This window comes from Salarias fasciatus, chromosome 5 (genome assembly GCF_902148845.1).
Source record: "Salarias fasciatus chromosome 5, fSalaFa1.1, whole genome shotgun sequence".
Taxonomy (NCBI): domain Eukaryota; kingdom Metazoa; phylum Chordata; class Actinopteri; order Blenniiformes; family Blenniidae; genus Salarias; species Salarias fasciatus.
The window spans coordinates 13,960,472-13,978,897 of record NC_043749.1 but is presented as its reverse complement, the minus strand read 5'-3'; the positions used below and the strand labels follow the sequence as shown (position 1 = coordinate 13,978,897).

The 18,426-nt window shown below is 43.6% G+C and overlaps 2 protein-coding genes across 4 annotated transcripts; one reads left to right on the top strand and one right to left on the bottom strand.

Annotated features, from left to right (window-relative positions):
- The first annotated feature begins 842 nt into the window (after positions 1–842).
- Positions 843–18,048, top strand: cse1l (CSE1 chromosome segregation 1-like (yeast)). Of its 3 annotated transcripts, none has more exons than XM_030091263.1 (25): positions 843–927; positions 1,663–1,755; positions 1,855–1,997; positions 2,410–2,511; positions 2,623–2,768; positions 2,861–2,951; positions 3,074–3,181; positions 4,456–4,548; positions 4,658–4,825; positions 4,904–5,033; positions 5,142–5,207; positions 5,389–5,591; positions 5,879–5,963; positions 6,173–6,234; positions 6,317–6,453; positions 6,572–6,675; positions 6,783–6,880; positions 6,966–7,116; positions 7,203–7,411; positions 7,503–7,600; positions 7,702–7,787; positions 7,967–8,048; positions 8,403–8,549; positions 8,665–8,896; positions 9,028–9,659. In XM_030091263.1, exons 2-25 carry the CDS (start codon positions 1,671–1,673, stop codon positions 9,115–9,117), a joined length of 2,916 nt encoding a protein of 971 aa, XP_029947123.1. In that variant the 5' UTR covers positions 843–927; positions 1,663–1,670; the 3' UTR covers positions 9,118–9,659. The 3 variants fall into 3 exon arrangements, with proteins under 3 accessions (XP_029947123.1, XP_029947125.1, XP_029947124.1); XM_030091264.1 differs by having other exon boundaries at positions 863–929; positions 1,652–1,755; XM_030091265.1 differs by lacking the exons at positions 7,967–8,048; positions 8,403–8,549; positions 8,665–8,896; positions 9,028–9,659 and adding an exon at positions 18,038–18,048 and having other exon boundaries at positions 7,702–7,842.
- On the bottom strand, positions 9,839–12,647 carry LOC115388240 (retinol dehydrogenase 10-B-like). Its single transcript, XM_030091268.1, has 5 exons — positions 11,900–12,647; positions 10,507–10,605; positions 10,278–10,423; positions 10,070–10,201; positions 9,839–9,993 (listed from the first exon to the last, which is right to left on the bottom strand). The coding sequence occupies exons 1-5, from the start codon at positions 12,347–12,349 to the stop codon at positions 9,873–9,875; spliced, it is 948 nt and encodes a 315-aa protein (XP_029947128.1). The 5' UTR covers positions 12,350–12,647; the 3' UTR covers positions 9,839–9,872.
- Positions 18,049–18,426: the final 378 nt, after the last annotated feature.

Sequence of the window (18,426 nt, the reverse complement as noted above, 5' to 3'; positions counted from 1 at the left end):
TCTGAACTGCCCCAGCCTGTACTCTTTCAGATACACTCACATTAATTATTGGAATAGAACTGTGTTTGATACAGCAGGTTGTCTCCAATCAGAACATTGCAGGTTCGATCGCCCATCTGTCCACAGCATGTCAAAGTGTCCCTGAGCAAGACACTGATGCACTGAGCACCTTGCGTGGCAGCAGCCACCATTTGTGAGTCAATGGATGTTTTTAACATTGTAAAACACTTCGAGGCAGTGTTCAATCAGTGGAAATGTATGACACACTGCCCATAAAAAAGGACATTTGGCCGTTGGGTGAAATTTCTGGAAATCATAAAATATTGCTGTTGCAGTGATATTATATCATGAAAGTGAGTACGAATTGATTCCACATCTCAACATTTATTGAAACAAAAGTGAACAACAGTGGAGGGTATACCACAACAGAAAATGTCAATGTCTCATTAAGTTGCCACGTGCCCTTGAGCATCAATTCCAGCTTAACACAAACATCTCATGCTGTTCAAAAATGGACTTATTGTCTGCTGAGGCATTGCGTTCCACTCTTCTAGAAGGATGGCCCTCAGGTCACTGAGGTTCTGGGTGACAGTTCAGAGCCTCTACAGCCACTCAGCTGATCCCATTTGCTACATTCCTGAAAACAACTAAACCATTGAAACATAAATATGACAGGGACACATTCAATGTCAATTCTGTTTTATGAATGATTTGCTCTGAGTCCAGCTGTTCTGGGATCAGCTGAGCGGAGTTCTGCTGCTCCCTCTGGAGGCCTCAGCAGGGGGCGTGTCTGTGGGCCACAGTGACTCTTGTGCGCACGCGCAGACCTGTGACCGCGCAGTTCCGTTTGAAAGCTGTCTCGGCGAACTTCAACAGCACCACAGTCTGTGGCTCTCCATCCCATTTAAACCCAAATCCACTGTAAAGGTACGCTGTTTGGTTCCATACCTCACGAGTACGTGTAATAATGTGATATTAAAGGTTTCAGTGTGCCTGTAGTTCGGTAACATTCGTTTAAATGGGCGGTGTTTGGGTTATTAGCTAAGTTTGTGGTTAGCAGTCTCATTAGCAGGCTAGCGCTAACATTAGCTGTCTAGCGGCTGCTGGAACTGTCTATTCACTGGAACAGGGATCCGGTCTCTCCTGACGCTTCTTTAACGGTGTGTGTTTATTGCGGTGTTTAAGACAGTGGGGAAACAGATGCGCTTTTTGCTAGTCTAATTTTAGCCATGCATACGATCCCCTTGTTTCCATATTCAGGCCGCCATGTGCTGATGTTTAAACTTGCAGAAGTCGATGCAACCTTTAGCATGTTAGCTGAGACATTACCCCTGAACAGACCCGGCTGGAGTCACCGGGGCCAGCTGAGCCATGCCGGACCAGCCAGTCCAGCAGATTTAGCTAGTTAGCGGCTAGCATGCTACAGTCCTCTCATGGATGAGTCGTGCTGTCAGAGGAAATGTAAATGTAGCATTAATAACTGGCTCAGTTAAACTCGTCTTATTTACAGCTGGGAGTCATTGAGACAGCGGAAAGCAGTAAACGCGGGATAACTATTTTATGGTTTTACTGAACCGTGTGTTTATAATATAACGTCATCCTGTGTGTGGCGCGCTTTGATTTTCAGTTATTTATTCATTCAAATGTCTTATTTGTCTTCAGCTGCTAACATGGAGCTGAATGACGGGAACCTACAAACCCTCACCGAGGTCCTCAGGAAAACCCTGGACCCAGATCCAACTGTCAGGCGGCCAGGTAAATGTCAACAGCATGGCTTCAGTAACCCATCATAGTTCAACTTTAAAATATCATTGCAATTTGACATAATACCTTTTGTTTTTAATTCACCCTCAGCTGAGAAGTTTCTTGTGTCTGTGGAGGGAAATCAGAACTACCCTTTACTACTTCTGACACTGCTGGAAAAATCTCAAGACAACGTGATTCGTGTCTGTGCTGCTGTTACCTTCAAAAACTACATCAAGAGAAACTGGCGAATAGTAAGTCCTTGTCCAACATTGGATTCATAAAAGCTTTGTTCTGCATAGCGATTGATATGTAAAGTCAGTTTATTTCTGCAGTGGTTTGCCACAGAGATTGTTGAATATTTGAACTGAAAGCTCTTTGCTCGAGCTCATTCACATAAAGTACACCTGGCAGTGTTATTTTTAAAGTCGCTCAGTATCTAGCAGAGGAAACATTCAGGACTATAATTTCAGTTATTTTTTTATGGATGCTAGATTTTCTAATACATACTTGTACAATACAGTGCAGTGTGAGTGTCTGAGTCAGTGTGGGGAAGCTCTTCTTACTGATAGTTAAGAGTTTGTCATGTATGTAAAGTCATGTGTTGTATCTCATTTCTGTGTTGCCCTTATTAATCCTAATGCCCTGGCTTGTTTTCTTTCCAAGGTGGAAGACGAACCGAACAAAATCTCAGATCCAGATCGAACAGCCATTAAGGCAAACATTGTAAATTTGATGCTGAGCAGTCCAGAGCAGATTCAAAAGCAGGTATATACTCGCACAATATGAGCCTGTTTGAAAGGTGTTGGACAGGATGCTAATGTAGACCCTGCTGTGTGTTTTTTTTTTTTTTGTTTTGTTTGTTTCCTCCTGCTGCAGTTGAGTGACGCGATCAGCATCATAGGCCGGGAAGACTTCCCTCAGAAATGGCCCGACCTTCTCACGGAGATGGTGACTCGCTTCAGGAGCGGCGACTTCCACATCATCAACGGCGTCCTTCGCACTGCACACTCCCTCTTCAAGAGGTAGCGCTTGTGTCTGGATGGTTTAGTGTTTCAAAAAAAAATAAAAATACACAGTTATTCCAAATGTAATTTTCCTGCTTCGTTTTGTTCAGATACCGACATGAGTTCAAGTCAAACGAGCTCTGGTCTGAGATAAAGCTGGTGCTGGACACATTCGCCCTCCCATTGACGGAGCTGTTCAAGGTCTGTAATGCTGTGCTGGGAAGCTATCAAAAAATATAGCAGAAAGAACCAAAAAAAAAAGTCTTCTTATCAAAATGTTTGACGAGTTTAAGATGGTGTGTTTTGTTGTTTCTCTTTTGCAGGCCACCATTGAGTTGTGTCAGACTCATGCCACAGATGTCAATGCATTGAAGGTCCTCTTCTCATCCCTCACGCTCATCTCAAAGCTTTTCTACAGTCTCAACTTTCAGGTCAGTTCAGTTCATTTAAACTCATGCAAACCCTTTTTTTTTTTTTTGAAAGCAATCTATTTCTTTCATAGCTATTGGAATCATCAAAACAAAAAAACAACCTAATTTAATCTATATCAACAATATTCAAGATTTGAAGGCCAAAATAGGCCTAAGACTCCAGTGCGGTTGCAAATAACCGGACACAGAGTGTAAACTGTGAAATCACATCTCTGCAGTTGGTCAATATAAGTAACAGCACAGCCAGTGGAACAAAGGATAAGACTGAGACCAAGAACTGAACATGTTACAACAACTGAAGGAGTCATGCAGCAGTTAAAACTGCCTTATGACTGAAGAAATGTCACAAGCATGAAATCCGTGCACGGTGCATTCAAAAGTTTAAATATAAGTGAATGTGAACATTTTCAGAATGTGCTTATATTTTAGTATTTCTTTGTACTAAAACTAGTTAATCTGGTTTTTCTTTTTTTTTTTTTTTTCCTGCTCCAGCTCTGTGTAAGATCAAACTAGATTATATGTGCTGGACAACCCTTATTTAAAGTTAGGGTAGACGATGTTGTCCAAAAGCATTTTTTGTCATACTGAGTGAAATGCTCCTTGCCCCCTGGGAGAAGTCAATACATTATGTGGACGGAAAAAAGTGCGGAAAAAATTTGACCACTGTAGCGGCCACAGGAGTGTAAAAACTCCGACCAATCGTATTGCGCGGACCGCTCTTAAGGAACCAATCAAATCCCTTCGCCGTTCTACCAGCCCCCTGCGTGTTCATTTCAATGGCGTGCACTGACCCTGGTTCAGAGCGCGCGCGCGTTGCCAAGGAGCTCTCGGCGCTCGCGGCTCGCTTGAAAAATAGAAGGAAGCGGAGCGGGCACGCTGCGCTCCTATGCGCGTTGTGTGCGGGCAGTCAGAAAGGTTAATAACATTGGAGGCGATCACAAACTCCGTGCGCGCGCGCGGCACTTCCGCGTCCAGTGCGTTCACTCCCAACGGGAGCTCCTCCAATGGGGTGGGAGCTGGGCGGAGCCTTGGGGAGATGCTACATTCGTGCTGCATGCTAGTTTTCCAAGATCGTCGACCCTAGCTTTAAAGATTCATCTCTTTCTATAAAACCTTTTAAAGCTCTCACAAGCTATGTGACCTCTCTCTTCACACACTGACAAACCTGGACCTATTGGGTTGTATTTCTGTAGTTCTGAGAGAATCTTTTCCATCTTGTATTTAAATAAATTGCTGTAATTCTCACATGTTATAAACTCTTCATTATTTGTTAGGATCTTCCAGAGTTTTTTGAAGACAACATGGAAACCTGGATGACCAATTTCCACGGCCTTCTGACTTTGGATAACAAGCTTTTACAAACAGATGTGAGTTTTTCTAATAAATCAAATTTTTAAGCTGTATTTATTTGTTCACAACATGTGGTAAAGCTTTTTTTTTCCTTACCCTGTGTGTCTGTTATTCACACCCCTCCAGGATGAAGAGGAAGCGGGCCTGCTGGAGCTGCTGAAGTCTCAGATCTGTGACAACGCTGCTCTTTATGCTCAGAAGTATGACGAAGAATTCCAGCCCTACCTGCCGCGCTTTGTCACTGCTATCTGGAACCTTTTAGTTTCCACTGGCCAGGGAGTCAAATATGACCTGGTGAGAGCTCCGACTGAGGCTGTGTTATTCGGGAGTCGCCGCTGCCCGTACCAACAATGCACCTTTTCTCTGCTGCAGCTCGTTAGCAATGCCATCCAGTTCTTGGCGTCGGTGTGTGAACGGCCACACTACAAGCATCTGTTCGAGGACCAGAACACACTCACCAGCATTTGTGAGAAGGTCATTGTGCCCAACATGGAGTTCAGAAGTACGTGGTTGGATCACTGGTTGACATGTGATCAATAACAGACCTCGTGTCGTTGATGCATTTTATAATGTGTGAGTGACGCTGACCAGATCTCATGCTGATGGTTAGGTGCCGACGAGGAGGCTTTTGAAGATAACTCTGAGGAATACATCCGACGAGACCTCGAGGGATCTGGTGAGGACTCTTGTTTCTCTCACTCTAAATATTTTTATGAAGTCAGCTGTCATTTTTTTCCTCTTATTCTGTGAGTTGACAAACTAGTTTGACATTTTTCCCTAAAAGATAAGGAACAGCTTAAAGGCTTCTCTGTCGTTTAGCTTGCATAAAGACATTTGTTTCTCCTCCGTCCGGCCAGACATCGACACTCGTCGCAGGGCAGCGTGCGACTTGGTGCGGGGTCTTTGTAAATTCTTCGAGGGACCCGTCACAGCAATCTTCTCCGGCTATGTCAACTCCATGCTGGGAGAGTATGCCAAAAACCCCGGGGGGAACTGGAAACACAAAGACGCTGCCATCTATCTGGTCACATCACTGGCATCCAAAGCCCAGACACAGAAGGTAAACCTCGTCAATCTTTGTTTTTATTAGTGTTATGGAATATCCAATAAATACTAAACCAAGGACGTCTCTACCAAACACACTTTACCTCGCAACACACACCGCAGCAAAGAACCGTTGGAGACCAGCATTTAGACATGTTAAATCGTAGGAAAAATAGACTTACGCATACAGGCAATGCAGTTTTTGGGCTGTGGGAATAAACCTAAGTACCTGTGGAGTGCAGTTGGTGTCAGTGGAGCCATTAGTTTAGTTGCTCATCTGTGTTTCTTGTTTTCCTTCAACAGCATGGAATAACACAAGCCAACGAATTGGTGAATCTCACAGATTTCTTTGTGAACCACATTCTTCCAGACCTAAAATCCCCAAACGGTAACCACACACCTGCATCCTCATGACATCTGATGAGTTATGGAATCTGTGTTTCAGCAGCATTGGCAGTTTCAATTCCATTTCCGTAAGTTCTGTTATGTTAATAATCGCAGGATGAGGAGTTCAGGTCTTAACCACAGTTGTGTAACTTGCAAATGAACAGTATTGAAACATACCAGAGTGAAACAGTGTGAATATTCTCGTTGCAGTTAACGAGTTCCCCGTGCTGAAAGCAGACGCCATCAAGTACGTCATGATCTTCAGAAGTCAGGTGAGTCTGAGCGCTTTGCTTTTTAAAATCTCAAAGGAAGAAGGGAGTCGCTGAGGTTTTTCCCGTCTGTTTTCCCTCACAGCTTCCAAAAGAGCAGCTGCTGCAGGCAGTTCCTCTGCTGATCACTCACCTGCAGGCTGAGAGCACCGTGGAGCACACTTACGCAGCGCACGCTCTGGAGCGGCTGTTCACCATGAGAGGCCCCAACAACACTACGCTGTGAGGATTCACAAGCCCCAGTCTCTTTATCTTTCAAGAGCTTAAACATGCATGCATGCAGTTTTATTCTATTCTAGATCTACAGCGCGCAGTTCTGACCATCTTCTCCTGCTTCCAGCATCAGCTCTGCAGAAATGGCACCTTTTACTGAACTGCTGCTCAACAACTTGTTCAAATCTCTGGCCCTCCCTGGCTCTGCAGAGAATGAATACATAATGAAAGGTGAGCCAGACTTCACTGTCATCTAAAAGTGACACGCCGGCTTCAGTTATTTTAAACACTCCTCATGCCTTTTTTTTTAATTTGTTTTCCTTTCTTCATGTCTGAAGCCATCATGCGCAGCTTCTCCCTGCTGCAGGAGGCCATTGTTCCCTACATTCCCACTCTGATTGGTCAGCTCACTCATAAACTTCTTCTAGTCAGCAAGGTAACATGCCGTTTATTGTTCATAGATATGGGTACATTTGCTAGGTTTTCCAATAGATTAATTCAATTTCAAACCTGCCTTTCAGAATCCCAGCAAGCCTCACTTCAACCACTACCTGTTTGAGTCCCTGTGCCTGTCAGTCCGCATCACCTGCAAGGCCAACCCCGCCACCGTCGGCAGCTTCGAGGAGGCACTCTTCCCCGTCTTCACCGAGATCCTGCAGAACGACGTGCAGGGTGTGTTGACAAGTGATGAAACAGACAGAGACCAGGACTGACGGGAAAACAGCTCAACTTATTCTTCATTCGTCTTCCTGCTGCAGAGTTTCTACCGTACGTCTTCCAAGTGATGTCTCTCCTCCTGGAGATCCACTCCAACTCGATCCCCTCGTCCTACATGGCGTTATTCCCTCACCTGCTGCAGCCGGTGCTTTGGGAGAGGACTGGGAACATCCCCCCTCTGGTGCGCCTGCTGCAGGCTTACCTGGAGAAAGGAGGCGCCACCATCGCAGCGTCCGCTGAAGATAAGATCGTACGTATTGTTTAGACCAGGAAGGACTATTACAGCTTTCTATGTGATCTGTTCATGTTTGGATCTTACCGCGCTCCTGTTTCCTTCTCAGCCTGGCCTGCTGGGAGTTTTCCAGAAGCTTATTGCCTCCAAAGCCAATGACCACCAAGGCTTTTACCTTATCAACAGCATCGTAGAGCACATGCCTCCGTGAGTCCATTTGTACCTCTCTTTATTCAACATTTCATGAAAACCTGCTCCAAGTTGTAATAGTGTGACCGTTCATAACGTGTTTCTTTTTCTGTTTCCAGAGAATCAATCACTCAGTACAGGAAACAGATCTTCGTTTTGCTCTTCCAGAGACTACAAAACTCCAAAACCACTAAATTCATCAAGAGTCAGTATTACTTCTCTTTAGTAACATTCCTGTTCTGAGACGTTAATCTAATAAAGTGTTATCTCTGCTTGATTTTGGTGAGAATTTTTCCAGCATAGTGCAGAATGTTACCGGGTTTATCATCAGTTAAAACCTTCCGATAAGTCAGTGACAAGTGTTTTTTAACGTCTTTCTCTCAGGTTTCTTGGTTTTCATCAGTTTGTATTGTGTCAAGTATGGAGCGATCGCACTGCAGGAAATCTTCGACAGCATTCAGCCCAAGTACGTATTTTCAGAGGGAACCGCCACACCTTGACAGACGGTAGACTGCTGGGCTTCTTTTAGTGCCGAGTACAGCTGTAAAGTTCAGATCTTGTAGAATTTTTCCTCAAATTGTAAAAAAAAATTGGCATCATTTGATTTTCTCATTGTTATGACTGACCAAATTTAGTTCATTCAGTAAAATGCAACTTTTTTTCGTTAGCAAATTCACTATGTGCACATTAGTCGATATGCCCTGAAGTATTTTATGGCTTTTTCTTTTTGATTGTCTCTAGTATGTATGCGGGTTTTTTTTTTTTTGTATATGACAATTGTGACAAAATGCATGACTTTCTTTGATGTTTTGTCTTTCAGAATGTTTGGCATGGTGTTAGAGAAAATAGTAATTCCTGAGATTCAGAAGGTGTCTGGCGCTGTAGAGAAGAAGATCTGCGCTGTCGGCATCACCAAGATCCTGACTGAGTGTCCTTCCATGATGGACACCGAGTACACCAAACTCTGGTGAGAAATCAGACTTTACCACGAGCATTAAGTGTCATCCATGAATGTGTGTCATCAGAGCTTAGTGCTCTGGGTTGTTGAGTTTGTTCTTATTAAAGGTGTGCGTCCGTTTCAGGACCCCGCTGCTCCAGGCCCTCATCGGTCTGTTCGAGTTGCCAGAAGACGACAGCATCCCGGACGACGAGCACTTCATCGACATTGAAGACACGCCCGGTTACCAGACGGCGTTCTCGCAGCTGGCCTTCGCAGGGAAGAAGGAGCACGACCCAATCGGAGACGCCGTCAGCAATCCCAGAATCCTGCTGGCCCAGTCCCTGCACAAGCTCTCCACTGCCTGCCCCGGGAGGGTGCGTCCTGCCTTTTTGTCCCCTGCGCTTTTTCATTGTGCTGTGATTGAGCACACAATTAAAAAAATTAAAATCTGCAAATTGCTCAATAGAAATGCACATTGAAGCACATATTTGTGTTTTAAATCCAGGTTCCCTCCATGCTGAGCACCAGTCTGAACGCAGAAGCCCTGCAGTACCTACAGGGATACTTACAGGCGGCCTCCGTGCAGCTGGTTTGAGACGGACGCTCACGGGATTCCGGAGCGGAGCGACGCCGCTGCCTCGGCCGCCGTGACCCCGGAGAGGCATCGGAGCGGCTGAACTCGCGGCGCCACAGACTCAGTTCGACTTAACCGTTCATACGACCTGACCAGAGGAATAATCATTTTGCTTGAAATTATGGTGTATTCTCTGAAAGTGTTCTTTTTTTAAAAAAAAGAAAAACAAAAGATTTTTAAAGAAATGACCAAAAGTTAACAGTTGAGTTTCTCTTCATTGTTTGGGCCGTATGTTTACTGTGTGACCGGGGCTGAAACACAATGGAATACTGTGCTGTGACGCGGTTGTTAAATGAAATCAGAAGCAGAGACGAGGAAAACTGATTCTGGATCGCCGTACATCTGAGTCGAGCAGGAGGGCTTTCTTTAGCAGGCTTTTTGTATGTTTGGATTTCATTTACAGATGAAGCTGTTATCTGTGCTTGATCGGTTTTGTTGCATGTTTCCTCTAGATTAGCCTGTTTTCGCACTGTTGATTAAAGTGAATAAAAAGCGGCACTTGCCATATGTTACGCTCATTTTTCTCATCAAAATTATTTAGTTTCTTGACTTCAGCTGAGACGTGTAGTTGGATTCCTCCCTAATCAAACACGTTTCAGACTTAACCATGATGGTGAGAGACCCGCGGAGACATGGCACACAAGTCAGTTTATTTTTATTATATACAATACTGGCCTTGGTGATCCATCATTTAACCAGACAGTGTCCACAGTGCTTCAGAAGGATTTGATGTGACCATTGGAGGTCTTCAGTTCGATGTTCTTGATGAAAGGCAGCATGCACTTGTCTCCTCCCATGAAGCGGTAAGTTGCAACGTTTGCCTCCCAAGGTAACAACCTAGAAACGGAGAAGGAGAAAGCGTGAATCGAGCACTGAGGGAATGAGTGAGGATGTTTCGATGAGTGTTACTCACGCTCTTGTGAGGAAGGGAATGTACATAAGGCGAGGGATGCAGATCATCTGCTGCTCTGCCAGGATGGCTTTCATGGACTGCTGCACGGTGTAGAGCGGCTCCAGAGGCGGGATGAGGCTCCGCAGCTCCTTCCTGGTGAAGGGTGAAAGGTGGTGATTAAAACTTTCAGGTTTTCCGTTCAGACAAGTCCACATTCACAGCATCTCACCTGATTTCACAGCCTGCAAACATCCCCGTGTCCACGATGTACGGACACACCAACGTGGTTTTGATGCCGTCCAGGTCTTCTGCCAGCAGCTCGTGGGTCAGAGACTCGTGGAAGCCGACGGCTCCAAACTTACTGGCGCAGTAATCCTGCAGGGTGAGCATGGAAACAGTGGCGGGTCAGTTAGCGTTACGTGGTGAATGAAGCACTGCTGGGGTTCGTTTTGTTTTACCTCCACACAGGCTGTGCTGAACAGTCCAAGAGCGCTGGCAACAGTTACGATGTGACCATGGTTCTGGGCTTTCATCTGGGGCAGGAAGGCTTTTGTCATCTGTTAGGAGGGTTCATTATGAAGTAAAGACAATGAGTGGAAGTTCAAAATGTACAAATACTGCAATAGTATATCCAAGTATTTGTAAATAATTCATTGTTACTCCTTAAGTTCTAACAACAGTGCAGTATCAATAGACCGATTTAACCCTATTAGTTATGATGAAACAGATTTTTCCTTTTAGTGTATCCAGTAAATTGCAAGCATAAAGTACATGAAGATGATTAAAAACATGTAAAAATAATGCGGAAGTAAGCTTAAATGGAACTACTTTGATTTTTTTAAGTGTATAAAATTAACAACGATATTGATAAGACATCTAAACTGCTTTATCAAATGGCAGATGACACTCAGTTGCTTCAATACAGAAACAGAAATCTCTTTAATGGCACAGCGCTCCATGTCACGTGTTCATAAATCTGCACCTCAGTGAGATCAACCATTACACGAAGCTGCTCCAGTGAATCAATAATAGACATTAAAACACAAACCTGAAAATAATTTGTTGAAGTAGGTGTTTACCTCAAGATGTTTGAGAGCCTCACTGTCATTTTCAGGAGAAGAAATGTTATCAGCTCTGGCAATTATCACATAATGTTCTGAATCTTGTTTTTTGTTTTGCACCACTTACAATATTCAGGATTTTGTTGAATAGCGCACTAAAACACACAATTAGGACATTCATTGAACTTTCATCCAATTCAAGGTCATAGGGCAACTGGAGATGATCCTTAACAGTGAAGGCAGGATATCAGTCCATCAGGGCGACACAGCACAGACACCTGTAGGCAATTCCACTCACTAATGAATCTCACATGCATGCAGAAAGGCCCAAGCTGCGCTCCAACAAAAGTCTCCTGGATCAGATCAGCAGCACTTGGTGGGTTTTAGAAAGTCGCAGAGCAGCGCAGCCTTTGTGTTTTGGCGCTAATGAGCTTAGCCTTTTAATTTATGAGCATGGGACCTTAAGAGGATCACAAGCAGGACCACACGTTCGCGTGTGCTCCTCTAATTCTCGGGGAAGAGAGGATGTGAGGTTTCCGTCCCCCTCACCTGGAGCCTCGCACTGACGCGCACACGTGTGATCTAAAGTCGCGAGGCATTCTGCCCCTCATTCCTTCACACATCGGTGCACAATCTGAGTGACCCGGGCCCGCGGGGCGGACAGTGAGCAGCTGTTACATAACGCTTGTCACACTGTCAGACAGCGTGAGTCCAGAGAGCGGAGCTGCGCGCGCGCTGTGTGTGTGTGTGTGTGTGTGTGTGTGTGTGCGTAAAAGACGCGCAGGCTTACCCAAAAGAGTGCGTGACAGTTGACCAGCAGGGTCCGCTCCAAAAGCTCGTCGGGACAGTCCAGCAGCCTCCGCCCGGCCACCACGCCCGCGTTGTTCACCAGTATGGACACGCACCCCACCTCCGCCCTCACGCGCTCCGCCGCCTCGTAGATGCTCTGGCGCTTGGACAGGTCCACCGTGTACGCGCGCACCTGGACGCCCAGCTCTCGCGCCAGCTCGGCGGTCCGCTCGTTGGCGGCCGCGTTGCAGTCCCACAGCACCAGGTGCGCGCCCTCTTTGGCGAACTCCAGGGCGAAGAGGCGGCCCAGCGCGCCCCCGGCCCCGGTGATCAGACACAGCTCCCCGTCCACGCTCTTGAGCCGCGGCCGCAGGAAGGTCTGCACCACGGCGCTCAGGATGGAGCAGGTCAGGTCGATGAGCATCAGCAGCAGGTCCACGAGGACGATCATGATGCCGCGGGTCCGGGGTCCCGCGTCCTTCTGCGTCCGGGAGACGTTCAGGGGCCCCGCGAGCAGACCGCCGAGCTGTGGAGGAGCTGCGTCCCCGTGACGGGAGACTGGATGTCCATTTTATATAACGTGCGTGCGCCGGATTAGGTGCACCGACTGATGGCGGCCACCAATAGAGAGGCTTTTTGTCTGATGACCGAGGAGCTGACTGACTAACTCGTGCACTTTCAGAACTCGGCTGTAAACAGTGGCTGCGGGCCTGAGGCAGGGATTAGGATAACAGCCAAAGCCACTGTACATAACAACGTTAAACCCGCACATGTGTTTACTATGAACATTATCAAGAACATGCGGTGAAGACAATACCATGTAAGATAAATCTTGATGTTATATCACTTCACTTTCTTTTATTTTTTATATTCGATAGTTGTCTGTTGATGCTCTTACATTACAGAATCTCTCCTGCCTTCTTACCACGAGCCCACCACTTATTTCTGAACAGTCACATGCCTTTTTCCAGCAGTTTGATCCCAAACAAAGCAACTCAAGTGACCGTATGTGTCTGGGCTTCAGCATATTTCTCAAGCAACACCATCATCAGCTTGTCCATTAATATTCATTTAAACCAGTGAAAACAGAGACCACAGAGATTATCTCCTGTGTGCATGATTCTAAAATTAAGATATTTCTTTTGAAAGCTGTAGAATATTTTTCAATTGTTTGTGATTCATTTAAGATCTCCTACTTTGCAAGACTTCCATTGTTGCTTCTTGCATTTAAAATACATTGACAAAGCTGTGATGGGTATATGTAGGGGTTGAGGGAAATGCGTTGGTCAATGAGCAGAGGTTTCAGTTGAAATTATTGTCACATTCAATCATGAAATTAATTCCCAAAATGAATTTCATACTTTTAATATTTTGATAACTTTGTGTTGATGTGATATAGGCATTCAACTGTGTTGATTCATAGCATCAGGATAAGTTATTGTTGGATATTTTCACTTAAAAGAACACAGTCAGAGGTCATAATGCACCTAACTGTGTTAAAAAGCGTTTGTCATCCAGTTAATTTTCTTTAAATGATTTTTCTGCAGTATCCATCTCATTTGCTATCATTAAGTTACGGCACTAAACTGCTACCATGGCATTTTTAATTTTTTATCCATGACTAGTCGCCTATTATGTAGAAATCCTTTCATGTATAATTGAAAGTTATTCCTGATCCATGATGTGAGAGGGATTATACAACTCTGTTAAGGTGATAAACTGCTTAGCCCGTGTGCACAAATCCCTGATATGCTGAATTTATTGTTTTTGAACTCAGATTTTTGGACAATCGCAGTTTTTCTTTTGAGAGTTATTTTCATATTCATTTCAATAACTGAAACTTTACTCTTCCAGGTCTTTCCTGTCCTTTCTGAGGATTTGTCATATATATGGTGGAAACTATGTCTTGGGGGAAGAAAGCCAGAAGTTGTGACTGGTATAGACTGATGTAATCCTGCTCTAAACTCAGGGTTATGATATAGCAGGACGTCATGCGGTGGGAACATTAGCAATCTGTAGAATGGTTGAGATTTCATACATAACAAATTAGTCAGCTTTTATAAGCCAGAAGAGTACGACGCAGACACATCGGACATTGTGACCTGAGAGGTCATCAGTCCATCACAAGGCAAACGACACCACCACACACCTATGTGTCTGCAGGCAAGATGGGGTCATCAATTCACCTTGAAACCAGAATTCCAAGAGAAAAAAAAAACAGTGTAAGCACAAGGAGAACATCTAAACTTTGAACACTAAGGTGCAGTCTGGACATGGAATAGGGGAAACTTAAAGGGAGAACAAGTGTTCTCAACATACTTTCTAATTTTTTTATGAATATAACTATTTAGATTATTTAAAACATTGCAAAAGCATTCCAACGGTAGACAGGAATAAACACAACCAACATGTAACTGTTCTTAATTTGTTGTTGTGGAAGCATTTTGATATACAGCCACACGTTTCAGTCTTGTTTGAGCATTCTAAGCAGAATTATGCATGAAGTATAAATACACAACACCAGGAGGCGCTATTGTATAAATACGGTTTGTTCTTTTGCAAGCACATGGGTCTTTGTACTGTCTGATTGCCTTGGTTAAATGTGATACATAACTGTGCAGGTATTTAAAAAATCAGATAATACAGTAAGACTTGCAGCACAAACTCTGGATTATTGTATTTTATTAAGCATCAGTCAGTAAAAGGAAGAATGCTTCAAAACTGCTCATCCCAGACATTATCATATAGCTTTTTAGATGCTATTTACAAGTTCAGTGTGTCAAAGTTTAATAGCGCTACATGCGTTGAACCACAGGAAAACACAAAGATAATATTCTACAAAGTCAACTGGTACAAAGTATGAAACTTTACAAAACAAACATTTCTCCAGATACAGAAAGGGCAGCATCGCAGATCCGTGTGAGGTGAACAAAGAGATTATTTCCCTGAAAAAGGGGGAAGATTAAGAAAATTCAATTATGCGTCTGTATTTGGCTCAAACCTCTCACGTGGCATATTTTTTCTCAATGATTTTTTTTTTTTTTTAATTAACAACTTGTAGTTTGTGCTTTGGAACCAAGTGTGTGTGTTTATATTTCTGTCACTGGCCGGCAGAGGACTTAATTTAGACAAATGAATAAAGTGCAGTTTGTAAAACAAGGAAGAAATATAAAAAGAAAAAAGACTTTTGTAATAACATTCGTCTGACACAGATAAAGACGCTGATTTTGTTCAAATACATTATGGCTTGTTTATCAGAGCATCCACTGTGGTTGAATTCTCATTTTCAATTATTCATTATTCTTTACTGCATGTCAGACTGTTGTGTGAAGAATGCTAATAAACCTTCATTTTTCGTCGTGTAACACCTCCATCTTCTCGTTTTTGGGTGTATTTGGTCTTTTCTTTTGTTCTGAACATCTCCATCATGAACAGTCGTGTGTCCATTCATCAGTTTGACATTTTTTATCCCATTACCATGCAGAGTTGAGGGCAGGGCTGCAAAGCAAACATCCCACACGGCAGTGACTGTATGTTTCTCCACAAGCCCTCACAGCTCCGTTTTTCACCGGAATCTTTTGTTGTCAAGTTTCTTCATCTGACTTGAATGACACAGGGTTGTAAATGAGCTTTTCCTACAGCAGGCCTAGACTCTCCCTCTGCATGCCCAGGACGATATTTATAGAATCTGAGATTTGAGCACATCCTCAAAAGGCTGCTTCAACCCAGCAGACTTTCTTTTTTTTTTTTTTTTTTTTTGCATTGTCATTCTGCACAAAAGACTCAAGCACTTGTAAATGAAACGCTCTCTCGCACACAATCTGTCCGTGTTTCTTAAATACAGAACGTTACGACAGGAGTGTTTTACTCTCCAACCACGAAATAACAAAACATGCTGTCAAAGCTCTGTTTTGAGTGATCGTCTTGTCTCTGTGTCAGAGAGTTCTGTGGGCTCAGGCAGAACATGAGGTGAAGGAGTGCTACAGCCAGACGTCATCTGGAAGCAGGCTGACGGTCCTGCTGCACGGCCGTCTCTCTCACGCTACACTTGTTCCTGTCCCATTCACATCTCACACCCACTTCCTTCAGGAATGGGCTGCCGAAGTGCTCGGACGCCATCGTCGCAGTGGCACCTGTGTCTCAGGCATGTGTTCACCTTCATTTATTTGCTGAAATGTTTCCCAAAAAAAGGTTGAGTGAGGAAAAAAAAAAAAAGACGAGAGTGACACGGCAGTCCGATTAAAAGGTTCTTCGGTCCAGTTTTCTGTTTCCATAAGTTCTGATTCAGGCTCCACCACACTGAAGTCACAGATGAGCAGGGAACCACTGAGATGAACGAGAGAATGCAGTGGAAAAGCCGTCTGTGTTTGCAATACGCTATATGTTTGTCTTTAAGGACTCTTCAAATTAGGCTACTTGCTTGCCTCAAAATTGAATCATCCAGTCTTCTCAAGCATCACCATGGAAACGGTGTTTGTTCACTGTCTGCACCTGTTTGTTTTTTGCAGACTGGGTCTTTTTCATGTAAATGTTTGGAGCGTGTAAGGGTAACCGCAACGGAAAAAAAAAAAAAACAAAACATTAGCCGGAGGATGGCAGATGTCTAACATATCAGCCTGACAAGATCATGACCCAGTTTTCAGTGTGTTTAGTTCCTGGACAGTTTGTTTAATACAGCGGGGCACTGCATCAGATTAAGAGTGCATGGTAGGGGGTGTTAAAATCAAAGGCACATAAATATCTAACTAATAAATTGTATTATGATTCCAAACTATTGTAGAGTAAATAGTCATATATTGTTTAGGCCTAAACTTTCGTGACTAATAAACGTCTGCTTTGTAGCTCGCTTGCATGATATGTTGCTGAGTAATCTTGTGAAACCATGCTTGCACGATCACTGTGAGACAGCATGGGAGCACCATGCACACCCAGACTCAAAGGTGCATTGAGAAAAGGAGGATGGGAAATACTGGGTGGAACTAAAGCGGCCCACAGGCTGGATGCGGCACCTTGCTGCTCCTGCGCCTGAGTGGCAGAGTGTGTACAGCTGTGAAGTGTCTTCAAGATTACGAGAGACGTCATGCTGGCTCACATCAGCACAATGTTTTGGATCTTTCAGCGTAAGCAGACCACTTGCCAAGATAAATAATCTAATTAGGCCTCTTCATTTCTCAACTTTTGTTTTTTTTTTTTTTTTCATCAACAGTTGTCTTCCTCGGAGGACGGTGCATTCTCTGGCTTGTTTGTCCCAAGAAAACTAGCAAATGTGAATCCCTGAAATATGTCTGTATCTGTGGTTCAGAAAAGGAATGCTTACACTTATGAGATAAAGTACTAACTACTGTCTGTAGGAGTTATTAGAAAGAACAAGTCTTTGGTTCTTCACATTGCACAAAAGAACAAGGGGGGGGGGGGGGGGGGGACGATTACAGGGAGACAGTAGCAAACAATAGAAATGTACCTACAACAGTATACTGTCTAATGCAACTCCATCAAAATAATGCAGTACTTACACTGAAATGCAAAACTGAGATTAGCACAATATGTCCATCTAAGAGTTTATTCTTTTAGAAAATATCTTAAAAATATAGATTATTTAAATCTTTACCTTGTACAATAAATGTGTATTATTCATCATAGACTCTACTTCTGCAGTTATACATATACAATATTCACACGCCTACAGAACTGGCAGATCAACATGGAAAATCTGTGAGATTTTCTCTGCTGTCTTTCCAGTTATAGTGATGCTCATTTTAATCTTTTTATGCAAAGTTCAGTATATCGGCTACAACAGGAATGGCGTCTCCTTCCTTCACATTCCGACAGAACTCCAAATAAACCGATGTATAGGGACACAACACATACACTTAGTAACAAACAAAACAAGTGAACAAGAAGGAATAACACATTTTTCAGTTCTGTGTTCCCAAAACAAACGATGACCACATTAAGGTGCTCTCTCTTGCTAGCAGTCGGGCACAACAGGAACAAAACGTGTGGTTGCAGTCTCACAGTGTCTTTTTTTTTTTTTTTTTTTTTTTTTGCATCATCCTAAGTGTAATTCTGTGCAGTAAAAAATACAAAGGAGCAAAAGACACTAACAGAGAGACTGATTCAACTAACAGCCACAAATGAGACGGAAGAGCGCAAAACACTGCGTGAAGGGTGGACTACACGTTGGAATCAATAATTGCAGACACAGGCCTATGCATGTACAATCCATCTGTGGTTTTATCTCACACATCCATAAAACACATAAATAACATGAACTAAGGCCAATTTTGAAGAAAGTCGTCAAAAGAAGCAAACTACACATGTCCCAGTAGTAATATATGCTTTGTGTACAGACAAAAAAAAAAAAAAAATCTCCCCTCCAACGACCATGATGTGCCATGTTTCAATGCCCTTCGTGGTTTTGCTACTGGCAGCCTTTGCTATAGTGGTAAGGTATTATTTTGCTTATAAAAACAACATACTGTGCTCTAGCAATTAGGTGGTAATTATTAAATAACCGTATGGGCTAAA